An 18,961-nucleotide genomic window follows, 5' to 3' on the forward strand; every position below is an offset into this window, starting at 1 on the left:
ACTCAACCAGCAGCCTTTTTTTCCTCAAGAGTTATCCCAAGCATGCTGCTACACATTTGAGAGATACAGTTATATAGCGGATCTCATCTGCTGCAGAAATGATGCAGCTTAAAAACACACTACTGAGTGACAAATGAGATTGGATGCAGCTCCCACTACTTGTTTTCCATTTAAGGCTACTGTCTCATCATGTAATCTTACCATTGTTACTACTATATAAAGAAATACTTTATCAAATGCATGTAAAAACACAGCTACGTTTACAAACTATTTTTTATGGCTCCTGTTATACTCAGCACAAGTTTCTAGACCAGGAGTTACTGAGATTTTTTAAATGGCAACAGTGGAGAGATCTGAGCTGAACAAGATTAATTCAGGAAATTAAGTTATCTATAAGCAAATCAGCAAGACTGTAGAGAATTCTGATCTACATACACAACCCACATTTTACAAATCATGTAGTTTACTATGATATTAAAAAAAAAAATACAAAACCTGTATACAAGTTGTGCATTTGGAAGAATCTGTTCTAGTTTGCTTGTGTTTTTTACCCTGAAGCAGAGCACAGCTGGAGATGGGTTGCTGGTGAAGACTTTAATAATCCCACTGGGGAATGATACTGTCATATCACCAGTAATCTTCACAATACATCTAGAAGAAAATGAAAACATCCGTTTAATTGCAACTCATTCAGTGCCTAGTTTTAATACTAAAACTAAAGACACAAAATCAATTTCAAATGAGGGTAATATGGCACTGTGACAATGTACTATCACTTTCAACTCAGAAATCAGATGAAATAAGTAAAGAAAAAGTTTAACTGATTAAGCATACAGTAGTCTTGGTGGATAATTTTCAGACTTCGAAAAGATGACACAGCTGTGCTTAGGCAAGGCCTAAGTAGCATAGCAAGGGATGTGACAGAGGAAATGAGGTGCTTTAGCTGCCCAAATTTACATGTAGCACCTACCTGGCTGACAAAAATCCTTCTCAAGTGTTCTCACTGAAGGCATTTTTGTAAAGCAGGGATATATGAACTCTTAGCAGGATGCAAGCCAATACAGAGCAATAAGCCACTGTTGTTACTGAGACCAGGGAAAAAGTACCCTTTGAATCCCCCTTCTAATGCATCCACATTTTCCCCCCAAATATTAAAAGTAAAACCAGTGTGTTTTCTTACTGTAACTTATTACATTCAAAACAATTCACTATTTAACTAACTTTGTGGGATCTGCTCCTTTAAAGTAGGCGTTAACGGATTCAGTAAGGGCTACTGCAACAGGCAAGGTGTCCTGGTTTCCAAGGCTGACAGGGCTGGGGCCACGTGAAACACCTAGAATACATACAGTGTATAGGTTTAATTTTCAAAAAGCTTAGCAACAGACTTCAGAAGAGGTTACCACCATCAAGTTCACAGTAGTGCCTGAAACATTACTCGAAAAGTGTGTAGAAAAATATGAACATAGTACAGTACAATCGGACCATCAAAACACTGCTTAGCAGCCTAAGAAAACAGGACTATCAGTATGACATCATGTAAATGGACAGACACAAGGAAATACATGTGAGAGAAACACCGCATTAAAATGACTACAGATGGAAGTCAACAGATCCAAAGGAAATTAGACATTGACTAGAATACTTAGAAAAAAAAAATCCTACTGTATGCTTATTATATGGAAAAAGTATGATAAAATGGTGATAGAAATGCAAAGAATTCACTTACAGTATGCATGAACTTAAATGCAAATATATTGATATTGCCCCATATAAATGAACTGTTGAAAATTCTTTTAGTTATTTCAGCCAACAAAGATTACAATTACCAAGCAGAAATGCTTGTAGATGCCTTCACAGATGCCTGTGCCAACACAACACAGTTCCAATGTATAACTATAAAAATCAAATCAGACATTGTACTACAGCTTTTGAAAAGTGTGTGTACAGCTGACGAAACCAATTGTCATGGGATTTTACTTTTCACCAATACTGGAAGTTCCACCCTTTTATTAGCACAGCAGCACAGTGGAGAGCGTCTTACTAAGTTTTTGTACCACTGATGAAATGGCCTGTGTCACACAGTATTCTCTGTCACAAAGGAGACACAATCTTTCTTGTTTCATCAACAATTTTTCTTTCACATCATAAAGCAGAAACAAAATGCTTCCCTGTAATATTGCTCATGGAAAACTAATCCTATTTACTCTAGAACAGTGGCTGTGCCTTCTGAGCTTTTTCAGAAGCAAAAAGATAGCTGGGACCAGCTCTACGGTGATCTAATGTGAGATATTAGACCTCAACTTCAGAGATAAATGAAAGAAGTAGTAACAACAAGAGAATAAAAGACAGGAGTTGGTCTAATTATTCTACCTCATGCCTCACTCTCCATTATGATTTCTTGCCTAAGGTGGTAAAATGTACAAAATACTTCTCAGTACCATGAAAAGCATCTTAGGGCAACATTTAGGCCTCTTTAGATCAGAAGTGATACTCCAGTCACAAGTGTTCAAAACCAAAAATTCTTAGATGAACAAAATATTATTATGCTGCTTATAAAACACCGACTAATCTAATTTTTCAAGATCAACAGTAGTTAGTGGTGGTTTGTTTTGTTTTTTGTTGTTTTGTTTGTTGCTTGTTTGTTTTTCATTTTTTCAGACAATACATGGGTCATGTTTGCAAAGTTTTCTTCCTCTCCCTGAAAACTACCGATAGAAACTGTGATTCTTAATACTCTCAGGAATCAAGAAATCATGATTTCAAGAAGCAAATGTTCAATAAAGAGTGAACAACAACAAGAAATTCTGTTTGCTGAAATACTGCATTCCAGTTTTCCAGCATTCTCCACCAAAGCAAAATATGGACTACTCCTCTCTGCTGAGGCCTTACCTGGAGTATGGTCCTCAGCACAAGACATGGACCTGCTGGAGAGGGTCCAGAGAAGGCCCCAAAAACGATCAGAGGAATGGAACAGCTCTGCTGTAAGGACAGGCTGAGAGAGTTGGCGTTGTTCAGCCTGGAGAGGAGAAGGCTCCGGGGAAACCTTGTGGCCTTTCAGTACGTAAAGGGGGCTTATAGGAAAGATGGGGACAGAATTTTTAGCAAGGCCTGTTGCAATAAGACAAGGGGTAATGATTTTGAACTAGAAGAGGGGAAATTCAGACCAGACATGAGGAAGAAAATGTTTACAATGAGGGTGGTGAAACACTGGCACAAGGTGCCCAGAGAGGTGGTAGATGCACCATCCCTGGAAACATCCCAGGCCAGGCTGGATGGGGCTCTGAGCAACCTGATGTAGTTGAAGATAGTCCTGCTCATTGCAGGGGTGTTGGACTAGATGACCTTTGAAGGTCCTTTCCAACCCAAACTATTCAGTGGTTCTATGAATGGATGTGGCACTACAGTTGCTGGTGTGTTTTCTGTCTTATTCCCCAATCTACTAAGGAACAACAAACAACTGCAGAGCAGAGGGAAGGCGACTCCCCTGTATTAATTATGGCAAGTTGTTTACAGATTATTTTAAAATCTTTTACTTATAATGGCCTCATGTATATTTTTATGCTGATATTTCAAAATCATGCAGAGTAAAGCAAGTAAATAAATGACAGTCCTAGTGGTAAAAGACAAACACTGATTTCTTGACTAAAGGGTGAAATTAATTAGAATAATAACATTATGTTTACTTTTTTGGGGGGGAACACCAATGTGAATATATTTATGTACATACATTCCTCTGAGATGTATTTGAGAGACTACAAATGAGATAGCTTGTGTCTCATTTGCTCTGCCCTCACTGTTCATTGCCCTTTGATTCACAAAAATCTATGCATTCTCCGAAAAACCAGTGAGTTGAAACAAACGTAACTGCCTAACCTAACTCCAGAAATCATTGTTTTATTGCCTGGTTGCTGAAAATACAATGCAATACAGCCTCAACAAAGATGCCTTTGATGCCCTGGCACCTGCCTCAGCCTGATGACCATGAACAGCCCCTGAGGAGTGCTGACACAAAAGCCAGTGACACAACTGTGCCAGCAGTTGCACTGACACACTCAAGGCGGTTGCCAAGCTGCAGAATAAAATACTGCATCACTGGTCATAAAAAGGGCAAACAAATAAACCCTATCAAATGGTTTTGTTAGTTCAGTTTAGGAACAAAGATTCAGACAATTTTAATATTGGCTAAATGGCTGTCATGAAAATAAAATTTATTTCTAAAAAAGATTACTTTTATTATGTGTACCTTCAAATTTCAGTATTGTATATAAATATAGGATATTTTAACCTACTTGTCTTGTAAGAATAAGGATTGTCGAAGTAAAAATACATTCATTTCACTTGAAAGAAAGTAGTAATGACAAATCAAAGAAGCAAGATCAAGTTTCAGCTTGTTTGGGGGTAGGAGAGATTGAGAGAAGTTTACATTATATAAAAGTAACTACATCAAGCGTTGGTGATTTCAACAACATATAACTTGTTAAGTAGTTGAGCTTTCAAGCCTCTTGTACCTGCCAGATACTAAAAACAGCTGAAGAGTCTTGTTTCAAAAGAAATTAAATTTCATTAGGTGTAGTGTATTAGGATGATTAGTTAACATGTAAATCTGCTTTGAGTACAATACCTGGTGGTGTCTCACAAAGCTTTTCAATTGTAGGAAGATTTCCAATCAAAAGATCATCCTCTATTACATTTACATGAAACAAAACATTGCAAGAAAACAAAATATTTCAAGCAAAAATAGACATTAAAAATATATATATCTATAAAAATACTTTGCAAATTAAAATAAGTCTAAAGCATAAAAGAAACTTTCAATTATGCATACCATAATGTTCGCTTGGAAGAAGACAGAGTCAACTATCCATTACTCAGAACAAATGGGATAAGGGAAACACTGGATTGTGCAAAAGTTAAGAGAATACAGGCAGTAGTGCAGAGTATATCCTCATGCCCCGAAGTCATTCAGCTGTTTGCACTGTCCTTTCCAGCTCTTCAGGACTATTTAATTCATACAGTCAGTGCAGATGGAACGGGCCTCCTTTATTTTTGGTAGGCTATGTTACTAACCATCTCAAACCTGTGTCAGCACACACCTCCTTACCTCCTCCCTCACCTCACAATTTCACTCTGTCGCTGTCTCCAACAACACACACACTCAGAGCTGGGGGTATTGATGCTGCTGCCACCAACTTTTGGTTCTTTGGCACCAGTGCTGAGGCCCAAGGAAGTGAGCCTGGACGGACTTTGGCAAGCAAAATATCAGTTATCTTTCTGTGATGCTTCTCAGTATTTGGGAAACTGATGGACAGCGAAGTGTGACAGCTAAGGCTAGACAGACCTTATTAGCTTTGGTCCTGCATAGGGGCAAAACAGCTGCACTGCTTTCAGTGCAGAACTCCACTGGAAACTGTGCAGATGCTGCCCCAAGTTGCTAAGGCTGGGCAAGGAATCTTTGGCGTCAGTAACATTCACAGATACCTGACTGTTAACTCAAGAATCTGATTTAACTTGGGAATAAAGTGGTAATAGTGTTCAGGAATAAAATGCTTCAATTCTGTTAAAGAAACAAAATGTCTTAAAAAACCTCCAAACCAACCAGTCAAAACCTCCAAACAAGTGTCCTTTTAATTTGTTATAACCAAATATCAAAACTGAAGGACTTCCCTTTAAAAACATGACAAGACCTGAAATTTGTGACAACACATCAAGACTGCTTTTCATCTTCATCATTGTTTGTTTATTTTGCTTTTAGTAAAAACCTCTGTTTATCTTATATACTTCACTAGCTTGAAAAAAATACACTAGGTTTTTTTTTTTTGAAACAATTGCTGCAATTATAGGGTAACAAACAAAATAAAAAGAACATAAAAGAACCCAATTTTGTGAACATTTATATTCATTCAAATTTATCACTATCCAAAAATATTTCTGCACATATACAATAACATCTTCTGAACAAAAACCTGATAACTCATTGTGCTTGATGAATCTATATACAAGCAAGTAAAATAAGAATTCATGGACTAATAATTTTGAAAAATATTTTCCTAAAGACTATACTGTAATTTGATCCACTGTCCTGTCTCTTGGTGTCATTTAGAAGCAGGTATTGCAAAGGATGCTTGAAGTACCTAGACTACACTCACTATGGAACAACTAACTCCAATGAATGATTTTCCTAGCAGGTGGAACCTAGTGGCACAATTATGTTATTTCTAAAATATGTTAAAATAGTTAATTTAACTTACCAACTGTAGGTGTATTTGCTGCACTGAGGGAAGCAGAAGAAGATATTGAGGAAATGCTCTCTGCACGTGCCAAGGGAGCTGCAGGTGGTGGACTCGAGTTAGAGGTCAATGGAGGGCTGAATGGCCTAGGCTGAACAGAAGAGATTACAAGAGCATTACACAAAGTGGTTTTAAGATGATGAAAAAAAGGAAATAGAAGAGTTCTTAATTTCAAGCCCAAATGAATTTCATAGTGTTTCTCAACATAGTTCCTTTAATACTACCCTATTTTTAGCGTAAAACACAGAATCCACATTTCCCATTGAAATCACTTACACTACTTCATAGCGTATCATTATTAATTTTTTTTTGCCTGGGTAGTTAAGTCTAATGTATTTGATTATGTGGCAGCCTGTCAATAATTGTGCTATAGCACAGTAGCAGAACCTAAGTTTACAGCCCTGTGCATGTGTGCATTACAAAGCCAAAGCAGAGCTACTAAGAAACTGGAAGTGGAGTGCAGCAGCGAGCAACTAGAACAGTTGGCATTGGAGCATTAGAGAGAGAGAGACAGAGAGAGACTGGCTGAAGAACCTGTGTCTTGGGTCTGCTCAGCCTGAAGGACAGAAGCCTAAGGAGGGACTGCCTAGCAGTCTTTCACTAGCTAAAAGGAGGTACAAAGAAGGCAGACTCAGACTTTTCTCAGAGCCATAAGATCCCTCTCTGTCAGGTAGCTTTCCAGCCACTCTTCCCTGAGCCTGTAGTGCTGCGTGGGATTGTTAATGACTCAAGTGCAGGAGTCAGCACTTGGCCTTATTAAACCTCTTACAATTGGCCTCAGCCCAATGATCCAGCCAGTCCAGATGCCTCTGTATGGCCTTCCTACAGTCCAGCAGATCAATGCTCCCACCCAACTTGGTGTCATCTGCAAATTTACTGAGGGTGCACTCAATCCCCTCACCCAGATCATTGATAAAGAGATTAAACAGAACTGGCCCCAAGACTGAGCCCTGGGGAACACCACTCACAACCGGTCACCAACTGGATTTGGCTCCCTTCACCACAACTTTTTGGGCCCAGCCAACCAGCCAGTTCTTCAACCAGAAAATAGTACACCCACCCAGGCCATGAGCTGCCAGCTTCTCCAGGAGAATGCTGTGGGATACAGCGTCAAAAGACAGATTATGGGAACCGTAAAAGGAGTTGATATGTAACAAAGCCAACTGGAAATCTTTCACTTGTATCCAGATAATAGCCAATTTCTAAAACAACAGTTTAAAATGAATGTAGCTTTATGCAGAATCATACTTCACAGCAGAACAGTACCAGCTAAGTTCTCTCTCTAAGTATAATAACATGAAGGATGGATTCCCTGGTCTAAAAGCAATTACTACAAGATTATATTTGAATGAGAAAAGAATCTGGAAAGGAATCCCTTTCTGACCTTACAGAGATGCAGTACAGTTCAAAAACATTTCAGATTTGTCAAAGCATAGGACCAGAATTCTGTCTGTAACAACAATATGGTGGAAATATCTTGCTACTTTGAAGAGGATCTCACCACAATAACATTTTTCTGAGTCAGTAAGTCAGATGAAACCCAAAGAATCCTAACATTCACAGAGGAGATTAAGCATGGCTGGGTCTGATATGCTGTCTGGGTATTTGCATTCTTTGCCACATTCCTTATTGGCAGGAGGACCTGTACTGCAGGCAGCGAGCAGAGGTGCAGGCAGCATGCAGCCTCTCATTAACCCAAAGGGCAGCTGCTGCAATCTGCCACCTCCCTGCTCCACCAACCAGCACCAAGGGCAGGGAGAAGTCACAGCAGGGCTACTTGTGTCGACACGTGACTGATAAAGATCTACTTAATACCATTCATACTCCAAAGCTTTGGTGATATCCCTAAATCAATGGAGCTTTGTTAATAACTTCACTACTCTTTCATATTGTAAAAAGTTCTGTCTCACGAACATGCTATCCTTTTCTTATCAAATTATTGATTTGTACAAGTAAAAACATTCAGCTGACACAAAAAATATGTTTTGGAACTTTGTAGTTCTGTTAAGAATTATTTTGTTATAGTAATACAGTTATCATGAACAACTTTCATGCATATGTGGCAATGGTGAAAGTCTGCTCATGTGATTCCTTGAACATTGGCTGGAAGGTAACTCTGCTGTAACAGCGTAAATTAACGGTATATCTGAAAGCCGGTTACAATGAAGAATTCTAAAAAACAATCAATACATACTATTTCATTAATCCCACTAAGTTTCCCGGTAGACAGCTTTGGTCTTGAAGCAGGCCTTGGAGGGGGTACAATGGTGCCTACAGAAAGAGGAGTTGTGGGCCTTGCTGAAAGAAAGCAAACGTAAGGAAATAAATATTAGGAAGGTCACATTGAACATAAATACATACACACTTGAATAGATAACTGGAAGTTATGTTTCTATTAAAAATTCTTGTTTTACAAGCTCAGTTTTGTAAGATTTACCATTAATCATAAATGCTTTTAAAATAGGGCCATGTGATACTCTGAAAAGTGACTCTAAAAGTGGCATCATGAGTTTTCTCATTGTTCTCAAATGATTTGATACCAACTATCCTTTGAGGTTTGTATGTAAAACAGATTATTTTACCTGAGTTTCCTTTTGTGTATAATTTATGCGGATCCAGAATTTAGGTCAGTCTTCCATGTCTTAACACAAATTCAGTGGAAATGCATATTTAGTCCTTGCTCACACTGACATAACCCTGCTTACACCAAATTTTGCCTACTGAAATCCCATTGACTTCAATAGGTATATACCAGTGCAGCAGATAAATTGCTCTGTTGATTGTAAGAACACACTAACTCCTTACTGCCACTTAGCCAAGCTATCAGCAGTAAAGAGCAACTGAAAAAATACTGGCCCCATGTCCTCCTAAACCTACCAGAAACAAGTAACAGATGGTGGTGGCAGTACAAAGATGCCGCTTTTATGAAGTCACTTTTCGAAATAAATGAATAAAACTGTCTTTCAAAATAAATGTTAGATGCCATTCATTGAGCATGTCAGACCTAAAATAAACTTAAAAACCCTCTGAAATCCTAGTATATTACTATGTTGTTGCAGCACATCCTATTACTTCTCTCAAATTATTCTGGATTTTTTTTTAACTATATCACTTAATGTTATTTAAAATACAGCTTTTAAGTATGGAGTTTTCTCAGGCATTCAGCATAACTCTGCTGTCATCTAAGTACAGGAGTTTCATCACTGACTTGAAAGAAAGAAATTAGGCTAATACTGACCACATCCACAATAAGAGCTGCAAAGTCAAATGTGCCTAGAAAAATTAACTTCTAAAATATCAGTCATTTCTCTAAAACTCTTATTATGCTTCAAAACGACAGCTCCTGCTAAACACTGAGTAGTCTGCTACAGTACCACAGGTATTCAGTGAGTCATGGCACACTTGCCCAAATGCACTTTTCCTTTGCCCTCATAGTATGTAGCACTACCATGATATCATGCATGCTTCAAAGGACTGGGTGTTAAAAAGGAACAGTTATACATTCAGTTTATTTAATTTTATTTAATTTGAAAAGATCTATACAAATGTTTAGGAATGGAATTGTTTTTGCAAATTCAATAACTTAATTTTTGAGATCTTTCTGCTGTCTGACATCCTACAAAATTCACTCCTATTTCTAAAAGAGAAAAGCTCTGCATAGTTAAGAGAAAGCAATGCCTTTAATTTGAAATTTCCTTCTTATTTCAAGCTGAATATTTACTTCATTGTCCTAACTTTCAAGGAAGCAATTTAGTACATTCTAAGTAAGAAGATGAATTAATTTTAGTGTCACGTGAGCGATAATAATAAAAAAGAAAAATGAGTCAAAAGCTTGCTTTTAGGAGACGGTTATTAGCAAAGAGCAGTACATAATGCATGCTTGCCATACCCTTATTTGTATGACCACAAGAAGACACTAAGCTATAATCCAGTAGTGCTGAAGATGATGTGGAAGAAATTTCAGCAGCAGTGACAGTTTCTTCAATGAATAATTGTTCATGGCATATAGTATTATTGAAAAGGTCACTTTGATCCTCAGAAGCACAGCTGCTGGAAGAATTCCCAAGCAAAGCAGAAGAGGCAAGGCAGGCATTTTCAGTTTTAAAATGCAATCTTGGGGGCTCCTTCTTGTCTGTGCTTGTATGTCTAATCGTAAGAAGTTCATCAGCAAAGGAAATCCACTGACTCTGAGACCGTGAAACACAGGATAAAGTACTGGTGCTCCCTGATGGTGCTGCTGTAACAGCAGATTTGCACAAAGTGCTAAGAGTAAAGTCTGGTGAGGATGGGCTTGTAGACCCAGAATCAGCCTGGTGTCCAAGCAAAGACTGAGATATTCTACACCCCGGCATATCAATGGTAGATGAGGAGGAGCTCCTATTGTGCTCTTTTAGAATGGCTGGAGGAAAACGGAAGAATTGAAACTGGACCAACACTGAAAAGATAAAAAGTTCAATATCCCCCAAAGTATTCAATATCTGCTACATGAGGATTACCAACCAGCATGAAAAGTAACTGCTCTAGAAGTTTAAAAATCCCACCACTTACAAATAAAAACCCCAACCACATATCACATGTACTTCATTCATACTGCCAATCATGTCACTTTCCATTTTTTAAGCCAAAAAGTAATGTTCTGTCTTTCTCTCCACTTAAGGCCCTACTTGTCATTACTTCCCTTTTCCTTTAACTTCCTCTCTGTTGTGGTTTAACTTCCTCTCATCTTTGTCTTTCCCTTTTTGTGTCCTACTGGATTTTTGTTTCCTCCCCATAGCTTTCTGCTTTTCACTTATTTCAAAGCTATTTAATCAAACCTATCCTATCTTGTTTCTTCCAAACATTTTTATACTCTTATCCTTAACATTTGCTATGAGAAGGCCCAACATAAATGGCTGTTCATGGAATGAATAAAGACCATGAAGTCACACGATCATGTTTGACATTATTCTGTCTGTATCAAGCCATATCTAGTAACTGTATGTATGAGGTGTCACCCATCCCAGTTTATTTTCTCTCATCCTATAGTCTTCAAGGTGCTGGAAAACAGGAGTTTTCCACAAGTATTCCCTGCACTTGGCTGTAGCCTGTTGCAGTAATGACAACAGAAGCATCTTGCAGATTGTCAAAGCTAGGAGCAACAGCAGACAAACAGAAAAGAGAGACCAACATGCTTAAAAGTTCAGATCAAAAGCACAGGTGTCCAGTCTACAGTGGTCTTCCAGTCATGAACAAGTACATTCTCTAAGCCCACATAAACAGAGTTTTAACACAGCTTTCCATTTCTCAGATATTTTAAGTATCATTCAAAGGATATGAAATTCTGCCATAAATCCTATTCAAAAGCAATGCGGAAATGCTCAAAACTATTTAAAAATTACACATGGATGAAAATGAGGAAGATAAATAAAAAGAAGCAATTTTACAATATCAATAGCTAAAAAATGTCTGTTGTGTTTGTTTAAGATAACAAAGTTAGATTAAACTTCTAATAAAGCAAGATTATTCATGGATGACTGAAGTTTACTTCTGTGCTGCATAAACCACTGTCTGCTCAAACACCATGGTAGTTTAAGTGTTCAATCATTAACACAAAATTACAAAACAATATCTGAAGAAATGTTTTAGTAGTAAAAAAGTAATCTGTGGAACATGCTACATCATGATATGCAGATAAAACACCAACTAAGTTATGTAATTTAAGTTTTGGATTCAGACTTTCAAAAGCTTTAAGCATCAGCTGTCCTATATTAAGCTTGAAGTTGAAGATAAAACATTGATTTTAAGGCAAATACAAAAAAATAGAAAAAAATCAAAGCTGTGTATTTTTTAAAGTCTTTAGAACTAAGCTGCAGGTTAGTCAGTATCAGAACTTGATTTAAACAATATCACAGAATGGTTGGGATTGGAAGGGACCTCTGGAGATCATCCAGTCCAACCCACCTGCTAAAGCAGGTTCACCAGAGCAGATTGCACAGGAATGTGATCAGGCGGGATTTGAGTGTCCCCAGAGAGAAGGAGACTCCACAAGCTCTCTGGGTAGCCTGTTCCAATGCTATGGCACCATCAAAGTAGTTTCTCCTCGTATTCAGATGGAACTTCTTATGTTTCAGTCTGTGGCTGTTTCCCCTTATCCTACGTTAATCCAACACTTTTTTTTTCCCAAAAAATTTATTAGTAATTTGTTATACTTTAGACCACTCACTTTTCTACTTAACTCCAAGGATCATTACAGAAATGTAAATATCTCAGTTAATTCCTAGAACAACAAGTCTTTAAGCAATTATGTAGCAGATACAGTTTTGTCAAGGCAGAGATGTCATATCTAAAATTGACTTATGCCCAGCAGATACTATATTCCACTGATTTCAATTAAATCTGGGGCTCTGTCAGGTATGAGGGCTCAGGCAGGTGCTTCCTCTCCAACGTGGCTACAGAGGATGTTATGGATCCCAGTTACCTGTCACTACTTATCAGTCAAGGAATACTTTCTGCACAGTTCTGCTGCAAGGAGGGACTGTATGAATATTTCCTGACCTGCTCTAACTTCCATCCAAACAAAGCAATGAACAACTAGATACAGTAACAACCAGAAGCACAACAAATTAAGTATCTTCTGCCATCCTCTACAGACTCAGACACCAGACCAAAGCTAGCAAAAGTGTTCTGAGAAAGCATCGCTTCTTTTCAGCACATTCCACTTATATACATACAATTTATTCTTAAATATGTTACAAACTTGGATCCATGACCCAATAATCTTTACTGGTTATCTAAGTGAGAAAGGGACAATCCAATGATTTCTGTAATCTAGATTTGTTAAAAATAATAAATTTTAAGGAACAGAAAATTGTAGTGAAAGAAGAAGTTTTTCTTAAAACCCAAAGGGTTACATAGCAATGCTGGCTGCTGCTACAAGGACATTACCAAGGCCAAGAAGAACAGGATTCCCCTGTTGATATATGTATTTTTTCTCACCATTTGTCAATCTGTATGATTAAGTACAGAGGAAAACAGCTAGAACGTAATGACTATGATCTAAGAAGCGAAGTCTACTGTATTTTTTTTTAATATTAAAATCTAGCTAAAAGAAATAGTGGACACTTCCTTTCTTAGACATGTGGGAGAAGAGTCTCTAGATTAAGACAGCAGGGGTTGGAAAACAGATCCACAGGAGACAGATTTAAAAGTACTACAGAAACAGCACATCTGCTGCTGCTAGTAAATAGCAGATTCTGCTTTAAATACCCTAAGATAATCAACACAAATAATAAATAAAGAAATATTTTTAGTGAGTAGTTCCTAACATAGCCATAATTTCTGTTTTTGTTTCCATCTCTCCTTCCTCTTTATGAGCTAATTTCTCAACATGTCCTGCTTTCAGCCTCTTCAAGACACATACCCACTCATACACTATTTCACTCTTTCAGTGCCTTCTGAATATATCAATGATTTTTTTTCCCCCTTTTCCCCCAAACACCAGGTTTCAGGAAAGCCTGACAGTGTCCCACCCACACTAATATCCTTCAAAAATCCTGCACCCCCAAATTTCCACACAATATGTGCCCTCCCCCCTCTACATCCCATACTCCTCAACCCCTCTTTTCTTCCCAATACCCTTGCTCTCAGGTGGTGCCAGGAACTCCCACTTAATTCTAGTCTCAGACCTGCTACGTTTATCCCGCTCGCCTTGGATTACACCTGTATATCTCCTAACAATCACAGTTTCCTCACAGCGAAGTTCTGTGGTGCCTTTGTACTACAGAGCTCAACAGGTGTTCCTGGAAAGAAGAAACCCATCCTATTCACCGCGCAAGCTCATCTTCACTCATAGTTCCTGCAACAATCTCCACTTAATCTCCCAGCCCTATCAGTTGATAAATCAGGATTATATTCTAGATGGTGATTTTTTGTTTTCTGGAAAGTGAAACAAGGTGATTTAAAAAAACAGGTAGAAATAAGACAGAATTTTCCTAAGGCTTCTAGTGTTCCCTATTGCACCTTTGCTTCCTAGCGTGAAAGCCTGATATAGTGCACCCTCATTTGTGTATTACCTATAACACAGCATAATGCTTTACAAAATTCTTTCAATAGTCACATCATGTCCCCTTACAATAACTAAAAAAGCAACAACAGAACACCCTGAAGTATATAGAGAAAAAGTTTTCTACTACCAAATATTTTACCTGAGGAGGATGAGGATGCCAAGGAAGCTGAAGAGGAAGATTCAAGAGAACTGCTGAAGAGTGGATCCCATGCCAGGAAGTCACTGTTCCCCTTTCTATATTGAGTTACAATTGGAATACAAATGAAAGATGTATAGACTCATAAAAATCAAACTACAACTTTGGTAGTAATTTGATCATAAATGTAAAAATACAATAAATACATTTGATAAATGCTTCTTTATTAGTCTTCGCACCTAAAAATGAAAGTACTTAAAAATTGCAGGTCAAGGAACTGATTTATTCATAATGAGAATATCTGAACGGATACCTTGGTGCAAATTTGTGTGTGGACAAACTTCATAATGTCAGTTAAATGACTGTCATTTTCAAGGATACATACATCTTCAAATCCATTTATTCCAGTATATGCATCTATAAGCAATACAAACCTGCCCAAATTTGGGGCTTGTAATCTTAAATGCTTTACTATCGAATACTATATAATAGAAAGTAAACTTGAGATTTTAATAAAAACCAATGTTTTGTAACCATGTAATTATAAATATCGACTGAGAAAGATCACATTGAAGCAAACGCATTAGAAGGGGAAAGCAAATGAATACAAGTCACCATTTTGACATAATTAATGCTTGATTCTTATGATGCAATCAATGCCTAGTTTAAAATAGCAGACAGCTGACATTTCCATTGAGTTTCTGAGTAGTAGATAAAAATAAGACTAAATTCCCACCAAACTGTACTTGATAGAATTTGAAATTTGAACTTACTCATTAGTTGGAGCAGAAAGTTTTGATTTTGTTAACTCTTCACCTAAGCAAAAGACACAGTATTATCACTAAAGCTGTGGCACTCAAGAATTTCATCTTCGTTACAAAAAAAAATTACTAAATATTAATGGTTGAAGTTTGAAACTAATTAGGGATGATTATTAAAATGGAAAAGAGAATATGCATTATTTCTAACTATATAAATTCACATACTTCTGAAATACTTTCTAATAGGAGAGGACTAGATAGACTAGATAGTCCAATACATTTTGGGAGGAATTGTTGTTCATTTGAAATCTCTTCCTTAAATTGTACTGTTTACATCAATATAATTCTTCTGCAAATCTGTCTTGGTTTCCCACTGAACAAAACCGCTACAGTATAGAGAATAATGCTCTGTCCTCTGTCTCCACAGCCACTTTTTTTTGTTTGTTTTTGACTATAAAACAGAGAGAGTGTGCCTTGCTGGTTTGTGGACCACCCTAAACATAGCAGGTGGAAAGGTTCTAAGAACTTGCATAGGAGCCTTTACCATGGGGTCTCCACTCTGGCTCTTGGATGTTTTTCTTCACTGCCACAGACAGCCTCATCTGTTTCCCAGAACAGGAACAGCCAAGTATATATATATTCATTAAAAAAAAAACAACAAAAACCCCCCAAAAAACAGAGGTATTTGGGCGCTCCTACTAGCTATGTTAAAATGTTGACTAAAAAATTTGCGTCCTTTGAATTTACTGTGAGTAGTTCAAAGGCAAATATCATAGTGGTATCTAGAACTAAGAAGAAATATTTTTCCTGTTTAAGATGTAGATAATTAAGAAGTTTATTTCTTCAACAATTTAAAAAATATTTTCATGCTATATCAAAAATATAACAGAAATAGACTGAAAGATTGACACTTACTGGATGAATTCCGATTCATTTGTGCCTGAAACAAACAAACAAAAAGAAAGGAATAAATTATTTTACCAACTGTCAAATAAAATGCTTAATAGCCTCATGATTCTTGTTTCCACTCAACTTCCTATGAGATACTTTGCTTTCAACACCAGGCAAAACATTCTGAGGTTGCAGATGACAAGAACATGAGGCAGGACAGAGCAACCAGTGCACACCCATCACACCAGTAAGAAAAGGCTGGAATGAACACTGTAGAACTGACAAAGGGAGCACTATTACTATAATAAATCCCTTCACAAGCTGGGGCAGTAAAATTAAACAGCTTATATATCACATGGTTTTCCCAGTAACTCCCTCACATACTACACTCGCTTGGTTTTAATCTAAAAGTGTGAATAAAAAGCCATTCTGTACTTACAGGACTGTGTCTCTGCTTTCAAAATGTGGGGGGAAATAAGAGAAAAATCATCATTATTATTTTAATATGTTATACACAGTATTATCCTTAAAATCAGAGGTATTCTTATTGCAATCTGAATATTGTACTAGCATACTTTAATACTATTTATCCATAATATCACCACATGGTATAAAGGCTCTTTCTGTGGATTGCAGAATTCATACAATAAAGCTGCATGGTAAGTTACATGTATCCACATTTTATGATATTTTAAAGGTTTGTATATTATTGAAGAGTAAACTATGTTAAACTATGTTAAAAGCTATGCTCATCTAACTCCACAATGTATTCACATGTCTTGTGGGAGCAACAGCAGAAAGGCAAAGATGGAGTACTCCCAAGACTCAAAGGAAAGTTAAAATCTGAGAAGAGAGAAGCTACTTGATGTTTTACTGCATACCAAAGATGACCTAGTGCACAAAAAAAACCCAAAACAAAACCCAAACAAAACCAACCAACCAAAAAAAAAAAAAAACCAACCAACCAACCAAAAAAAAAACCAAAAAAACCCCAACAACAAAAAACCCGATAACTGTACTTAGAATAAATTCTGAACAGTAAAATCTATGTTTACACTAAGAATTCTTTACCACTTTCTTATCTATGCATTAAAAATACAGGGAACAAAATAACTTACAGATATTGCTGGAGAAAGAGCGATGTTTCCTATAGATACTTTTAATTCATCCAGTGAAGGCATGGTATATTGAGAGCTATTATTTGGCTGGACAGGTTTTATTTCTACATGGAACCTCCTGGGTTCATCATCTTCAGAGTCAGAATCACTGGATGAATAGAAATGATTCTCTTTGGTATGTTTTTCTCAGTTAAGGTGGAAATTCATCTGCTTAATCCATTTTGTAATTACTCTCTACAATATACTCATATTAACTGAACGCCACAGATAAACAATGCTGCCTAAGCTCTTTATGTGCTTATACAGACACTCGAATATATCCACTGATGAAAATTCACAACTCTGAAGTAAAATTCAGATTTTATATTCCTTTCATCTTCACACTGACATTCTGTTCTAAAAGGTGCTATGTCATATAACTGAAAAACTGCAATACATACCATATAACTGAAAAACTGCAGTACATACCATATAACTGAACAACTGCATATTTGAAGGCATCAGGATAACTGAAAGATTCTACAGTATCAACAGTTCTGCATGTTAAATTTATGATTTGTAATGAAAAATGTATAAATCCTTTTAAACCAAGTGAAGGAATGCCCAGCCTTTTTAATTAGCAGTGAAACAACCATGCTACCTGTACCCAGCATGAACAGTAGAGGAAGAAGCGGCAGCTGCAGCCACCATTGCTTGCAAAACTTTCAGTGTCATCCTGCAAAAGGGGCAAGAAAGGATGCCCGTCACACAGAAGGCTGCACAGTAAACTGAACACCATCAGCTGCTTAAAGGCGTCACAACAACAACTCAGTCCTCAAAATAAGCAAAGCATACAGACAAATTCAGTCTTGGCTCTTTAAATGGACTGAATCTGCACTAAACAAAAGCTCTGAAAGGCCTGTGCTAAGCCTGAAAAGGTGAATTTGTTCTGGCAAGTAAGAATTTAAAAATTTTCCTGTGCTTAAACATAAAAGTTTCTTACCACCTAGGAGAAGCATACATATTCTATATCTCACTTCTGTTGTTTTCACTTGGAAATATGCCAGCCATTTGAATGAAATCTCTTCAAGCCATTTCCTGACAAAGACTAAAACCCTGAACCCTAAAGACAATCCAAATACATTTCAACTGAAAGAATCCCTGAGCTGTGGTGAGGAAAAAGTCAAATGTCCTCATCTTACAGGCTATCTGTCCCCCAAAGTGGATTATATCTGGAAAAGAAAATGTTAAAGTCATTTTTCATTTCATCAAAAGATCTCTTGCCTTCAAAGTCATCACTGAGTTTCAAGATACATTTCCTATGAATTAGGCAGCTCTTGTAAAGCGCTTTTCCAACTTAAAACTGGACTTATTGAGACTGACTGACCTTATGGTAAAAGAATGTCCTACAACAGCAGTAGTTACATTTATACAGTAAGGAGTAGGAGTAGGACATTTATACGAGCCTAAAATTACATTTGGTCCTTTGAAGCCAACAGCGAGGCTGATGTGGCCCCAGTGAAAATGAGTTTGACACCTCCGTCCTACAACAAATAGTCTCAAGAGTTCCCATCAACAGAATAAATATCCACTCTTGGATGCTAAGGGAGGAAAGGAGAAAAGAACTGATGCCTCCCTGAATCTGGTCAAGATTTTCAGAAGCTCAAGGCTGACAGGTATTACAAATCACTGAGTTTTTTCACTGGATGTATGGTCTTTCTATTGTTTCATGACAAAAAGGATAA

General features: G+C 37.2%; 1 protein-coding gene across 5 annotated transcripts in view; it reads right to left on the reverse strand.

The window, feature by feature from the left end:
- The window catches only part of FCHO2 (FCH and mu domain containing endocytic adaptor 2), a 96,710-nt gene that overhangs the window by 15,488 nt on the left and 62,261 nt on the right, over positions 1 to 18,961 (reverse strand). Inside the window, exons 13-22 of one of the 5 annotated variants that reach the window (XM_071802367.1) lie at positions 17,238 to 17,413; positions 16,559 to 16,570; positions 16,144 to 16,168; positions 15,241 to 15,283; positions 14,471 to 14,565; positions 10,177 to 10,686; positions 8,482 to 8,585; positions 6,249 to 6,378; positions 1,222 to 1,333; positions 496 to 651 (exon numbers count right to left, since the gene is read on the reverse strand). In XM_071802367.1, the coding sequence (XP_071658468.1) occupies positions 496 to 651; positions 1,222 to 1,333; positions 6,249 to 6,378; positions 8,482 to 8,585; positions 10,177 to 10,686; positions 14,471 to 14,565; positions 15,241 to 15,283; positions 16,144 to 16,168; positions 16,559 to 16,570; positions 17,238 to 17,413 (1,363 nt within the window). Of the gene's footprint in view, positions 1 to 495; positions 652 to 1,221; positions 1,334 to 6,248; positions 6,379 to 8,481; positions 8,586 to 10,176; positions 10,687 to 14,470; positions 14,566 to 15,240; positions 15,284 to 16,143; positions 16,169 to 16,558; positions 16,574 to 17,237; positions 17,414 to 18,961 lie in introns of all 5 variants that reach the window. The other 4 variants (XM_065860374.2, XM_071802368.1, XM_071802369.1 and 1 more) reach the window with 4 other exon arrangements.

Source organism: Patagioenas fasciata, chromosome Z (assembly GCF_037038585.1).
Source record: "Patagioenas fasciata isolate bPatFas1 chromosome Z, bPatFas1.hap1, whole genome shotgun sequence".
Classification (NCBI taxonomy): Eukaryota; Metazoa; Chordata; class Aves; order Columbiformes; family Columbidae; genus Patagioenas; species Patagioenas fasciata.